Consider the following 5,501-nt stretch of genomic DNA (forward strand, 5'->3'; position numbering starts at 1 on the left):
CTGGTAAACTGGGTAAAAACTATCAGCTCTGAGAGACCATCACCCCTTTTCCCTCTGAGCTGTGATGGTTCAGTTTGGTTTTTCACATACAAAGTTGATCCTGGGATCTTTCCATGCTGTGTGGAAACCTGCTGCCCTGCTGTTGCTTTTTTAGAAAGGGCCATGCAACTCCCCTTCCTCTCTTCTGGAGGGTGAAAGCCAACACCATGTCCCAGCTGTGCAAACCATCCTGCCTCCCCCCCCCCCCACATAAGAGCCACCTCCCAGAACGTGTTGGCTCAGCAAGGACAGGAATTCCCAGCCCCATGTTTGTAGTTGGCAGCGTCAGCTGTTCGCAGCCAAAGGGAATGAGTGTATCTAAGTTGGACAAGGAGACACCACTGTCTTCTCCCATCTCCCGATGGACTTTGGGGATTTATCTGTGGTGGACTGCCTCACGCCTGCATCATCCACCCTCTCTGTGCCAGGGAATTGACAAAGCACTGACGGCCAAGCACCACTGCTGTCTTTCAAGTCTGTGCCACCATCACGTTAGCATGGGATGCCTCCTTGCTCTGTTTTGGATGAGAGACAGAACGAGACAGAGCGACCCCATTGTGTCATGTTGTTGTGGCTTCAGCAAGCAAACTGGGACACTTCTCAGTGGGATCATCATTCTCCCACGTGGCTCCTTGTGACCACTGTCAGTATCTTACACAGTGGGTTTCCATGTGAACGCCAGTTCCTGCACCTAAGTCATTTTGTGGCTTCTTAGCAGCTTCAACGGGAGCAGTGGTCCTGCTCATGACTTTCCCATTTCTGCTGGCATTTGGCCACCCATCTCTTCCTGTGGGGCATCTGGGCTTCCCTGTGCTGTGCTGTCTTCATCGTCTGATGCCCTCTGACCTTTCCTGAGACTACATTTTCATGTGACAGGCAGTTGTCTTACATTCTGGATTTTATCCTGATGTTGGGTTCAGGTAAGGGATGTATGGCAATTCTTCCATTGGTGTTTTATAGTGACTATGTGGTTTTAGCAAATATTTCCTTAAGGTATCAAGCATAACCCAGATTTCAATTTTCCCCCAAGGGAAGTACAAATCTGTTTAATTATTTACCTGCTTAATCCAACCCAAATTACTAGTACTTCTAGCTCTGGGTGGACTGTGCTGCAAAGACAATGTTGACCAACTAGAAGAATTGTAGTCTGAAAAATCTGGAAGGCCACATGCTCTTCCACTCATACTAGATCAATAATGTCAATGGACCCCAAGAGTTTAAGATCGTGGTTTTTGTTTTTTTAATTGCTTGCCTGACCTGGAGAGTAAACCTGGGAGCACTGGCATTTAAAGCGGTTGCTCTAGTCTACTCTGATCTATGGCCACTTGGTCTGTGTTTCTGTTGGAACTGCAACTCATCATAGCTTACCAGGGGATCATAAAAATCTTCCATATACTGAGTGACAACATTGATCCAGTTATAGCATATGTTAACCCTCCTGATGTTTTGACCTGCAACTCCCATCAGCCCCAGTCAGCCTGGGCAATTGTATGGAGTTGTGAGATCTGTAGTCCAAAATATCTGGATAGCCAGAGGCTTGCCTTCTTTCATCTATAACTGCCCAACACCAACTCGCTATGATTCACGCTAGGCCTGTGATGGTGAACCAATGGCATATGTGCCCTCTCTGGCACATGGTGCCATTTATGAGGGCACATGGAAACAGGCAGGTGGTGGGAAGAGCAGGAACAGGTGTGCGCCTGTTCCTCCTCTTCCCACCACCCACCTAGGCCTTCAGCTATCTCGAGGGGAAGTCCTGCCCCCCGTAAGGTGGAAGTCCTGCTCCTAGAAGGCAAACGTCCTACCCCTTGGAAGTCCCCCCCGGGAATGTGTTTTTAGTTTTGGTCACATCGGTCTCTAAAGGTTCACCATCACTACTGCCTTCACTCCCCCTCCCTTTCCATATTCAGTATAAACTTCTGCTGTCGACATTTAAAGCCCTCCATGGGTTGGCCCCTCCTTATTTATCAGACCTTCTTTCTCCTCACCCTCTCACTTGGCCCTCCATTCTGGTAGTCAAGGTTGGCTATACCAGCCCAGGATTCTCTCTGCCCCATCTTGGATTCGCCCCTTTTCACTTGCTGCCCCTCACTCCTGGAACCTTCTTCCCCCGTGAGCAAGGGCCATCACTTCTTTAACCAGCTTCAAAACAGAGTTGAAGACCATCCTGTTCAGAGAAGCGTTCCCAGGCATTGCGTGATCATCATTTGCTATTTGATGTTCTTTTGTTGCCTGTTTTATTGAACGATTTCCGGTATTGCTTTGTATTTTATATGTATTATCCTATTATTTCTTAGATTGTACGCCATAGGCAGGCTTACTCTTATATATTTATTGTTTTATGTACAGTGCTGTACAAATCTACAGCGCTATATTAATAATAATAATAATCATCATCATCATCACTTGAATCCGTTGCTCCTCACAGCCTAAGATATGTTTTTATATCTACTAGTGCCCTCTCCATTGTTCTAGGTAGCTTTCTTGCTAGTTTCAAATCATGCAAGTCTTGGCTCTTCCTTTCCTAAACATGTGCCTTCGGTGTCTAACAGAATTGACAACACCTGTCTTAGTCCTTCTTGACTAACACTGTTTCATGCACAGCTTGGAAAAATTAGCTTTTGGATGAAAACTCTCAGAATTTCACAACCAGCATGGCCATGCTGGCAAGGAGAGGTTGTGAGATATAATCAGGAGAAGATCAAATTTTCAAGCTTTTGGTTACATGTCCCAAAAGCCATATTAGTGTCATTCTTTTATTATGCCAACCAGAAGGGCACAAAAATGTGGACATGTTTTTTAAATGTCCAGATCTCTTCATCAGGCAAGATGTATCAAAGAGCACAGGTTGGAGGCAGATGAGTGTCTGGGGGAATTTTCCTAGACAGTAGGTGGCGTAACATAGCAGAATAGTGGTATGTAATTATAATTTGGGCTCAAAATAGCTCTGTGCATTTTCCATGTGCATGTGCACATACACTCTGTGTTTTAAAGGTACATTCCAGGGCATTTAGAAGCCTATAAAGTAGCAGAAACTCCCAGGGATTGATAAACCAACAATTACTGTACATAAATCCTACTAATTCAAAGAATCATTAACTCAATGATGCCTCCACTCTTATTAGGACTAGCAATTGGATTTAAATCTCTATGTACTTTCCATTATAGAAAACAGGAAGACTCTCTGAATGTAAAGAAGACCACTTCTTCAAAGATGCTCTTACTATCTGAAATCTAAACTTGGTAACTTCCCAGTCCTGACCAATTAAAAAGAGTGAGAATTAATTTGGGAAAAATTCAAGAGAAATAGGCTTTGGATAAAGAACCAACTGAGTAATGTACAATGTGTTGGCTCTTTAGCACTGTGGTTCATTTAGTTAGTTAATAACTTAATTCTGGAGGACATTTAAGCTGAATTTCAAATTTAATTACTTTACCTAAAAAATAAATGTAGTTAAGCTGCCCATTTGATTAGCAAATTCTTTGCTTAGTTCATAACTTAATTCATTTCAGTTAGTTCCTATTTCTTGTTGTTTCCTCACTGACCAATAGCCATCTCGTTTGTTAATCCAACCCAAACTCCATTGTTGGCAAGACGGATGGCTGATCGGGGTTTTAAGTTGTTTTTAATTTTGTATCTATGTGTTTTATAATCTGTCTGTATTGTGTTTTATTGCTATGTTCACCGCCCTGATCAATGGAAGGGCGGTATATAAATAAAAATTTTATTATTTATTTATTTATTATTAAATTATTGCTGTCAGTTCTGGAAATAATCAACTATGCTATTTGTGTTAAATTAGTTTAATAGTACTTCCTTCCTCTTAATGAATCTTAGGAACTTTATTTCTGTGAAAGGCACCTATGAATCTCTAGCAGAGTATTCTAAGAATACTGTCACCAAAATGCAGTACCCAGTAGGGTTGCCATTTCTCCCAGACCCCATTCCCACTGGCCCATTTGCCCTGGATGGAACTGGGCAGATCCACCCCCCCTCCTGAATTTCTCCGGAAGCAAGTGCCCACTATCATTTACCTTAATCGGGGTAATTTATCCCTCCGAAGTTCACATTTGCAATACCAGTTTAAAATGAAGGTTCCTTTGCTGTCAATCAAATTCACTTCCGCTTTCGTCAAAGGTGATGTTTCCTACAGCCTTCTCCTTGACATAACCAATTTAGGAGTGGTGCCCATCTCTGTTACTAAACTGAAGAGCCAGCATTGTCTGAAGATAACTCCAGTGGTCATGTGGCCAGCATGATTGCACAGCGTTACCTTCCCACTAAAGTGGTACCTATTTATCTACTTTCATTTGCATGCTTTTGAACTGCTAGGTTGGCAGAAGCTGGGAGTAGTGATAGGAGCTCACTCTGTCATGCGGCACTTGGGCCTCAAACTGCCAACCTTCTGACCTCTTGATCATCAGAACTGGCATCTTAACCACTACATCCTTGTTAGTATTGCCATCTTATTCTTCCATTCACTCTCCTTTCCCCCTGACAGGCCCAGAAGGTGGGGAAAGAAAGGAGGCAAGCAGAGATGGCCATGTGTTTTGTGATTATTGTGTTGGCAGCTTGAGCCTAGGATAGATAGCACAGTGGAACCTTGCTTCTGAACAACCTCAAGAGAGTAAAAGAAGTCCTTTTACTTTCTGGGGCTGCTTGGAAGCCTCCTTCCCTTCACGCCAGGTAGGGGGGAAAAGAAGAAAGAAAGAGCTCTTTGCTTGGTACTGTTACTGACGTTGAAGCATGATGGTAGGAAAAGTGCAATGATCAATGTGATGAATTTGCATAATCCGAATGTATATCAATATAATTATAATAATTTAATAGTTATTATAATTTATCCCAGATTTGTACAAAATAGCCTGGGGTTGCATATTATGCAAATTATTGTATTAAATTAAATTATATTAATTCTCTCTCTCTGTGTGTGTAATTAAATATTATATATATTGAATATATATTAATATAAATTATATTAATATTATTTATCTATATCTATATATTTATATATAGATATATAGGTATATAATTTATATTAATATATATATAATATTTAATTAGAGAGAGAATTAATATAATTTAATTTAATACATTAATTTGCATAATATGTAAGCCCAGGCTTGTCTTATACATGAGATCAACTTATAGTCAAATATATACGGTAAATTGAAGTTGTCATATTTTGCTCATATCATGAGAAGAAAGGACTCACTAGAAAAGATTATAACGTTTGGTAAAGTGGAGGGAAATGGGGAAAAAAGGGACTGCATTCCAAATGGGATAGACTCAATCAGAGAAGTCATGTTCATGAATCTGCATGAACTGAGCAAGGCCGTTGAGGATAGGATGACTTGGAGGTCTCTCATACAAAGGGACACCATGGGCTGAGGTCAACTCAAAGGCAGTTAACAACAATGCAACAGCATCTAGGCCCAGACATGATGGATATGTGTCTTGC

General features: G+C 41.6%; 1 protein-coding gene across 2 annotated transcripts in view; it reads left to right on the forward strand.

The window, feature by feature from the left end:
- Positions 1–381: 381 nt before the first annotated feature.
- Positions 382–5,501, forward strand: part of ZNF385A (zinc finger protein 385A) — a 314,317-nt gene continuing 309,197 nt past the window's right edge. For both annotated transcript variants that reach the window (XM_042449888.1, XM_042449890.1), the window contains exon 1: positions 382–959. In XM_042449888.1, coding sequence (XP_042305822.1) covers positions 947–959 — 13 coding nt within the window. In that variant the 5' untranslated portion in view covers positions 382–946. The remainder of the gene's footprint in view (positions 960–5,501) is intronic.

Source organism: Sceloporus undulatus, chromosome 2 (assembly GCF_019175285.1).
Source record: "Sceloporus undulatus isolate JIND9_A2432 ecotype Alabama chromosome 2, SceUnd_v1.1, whole genome shotgun sequence".
NCBI classification, from domain to species: Eukaryota; Metazoa; Chordata; class Lepidosauria; order Squamata; family Phrynosomatidae; genus Sceloporus; species Sceloporus undulatus.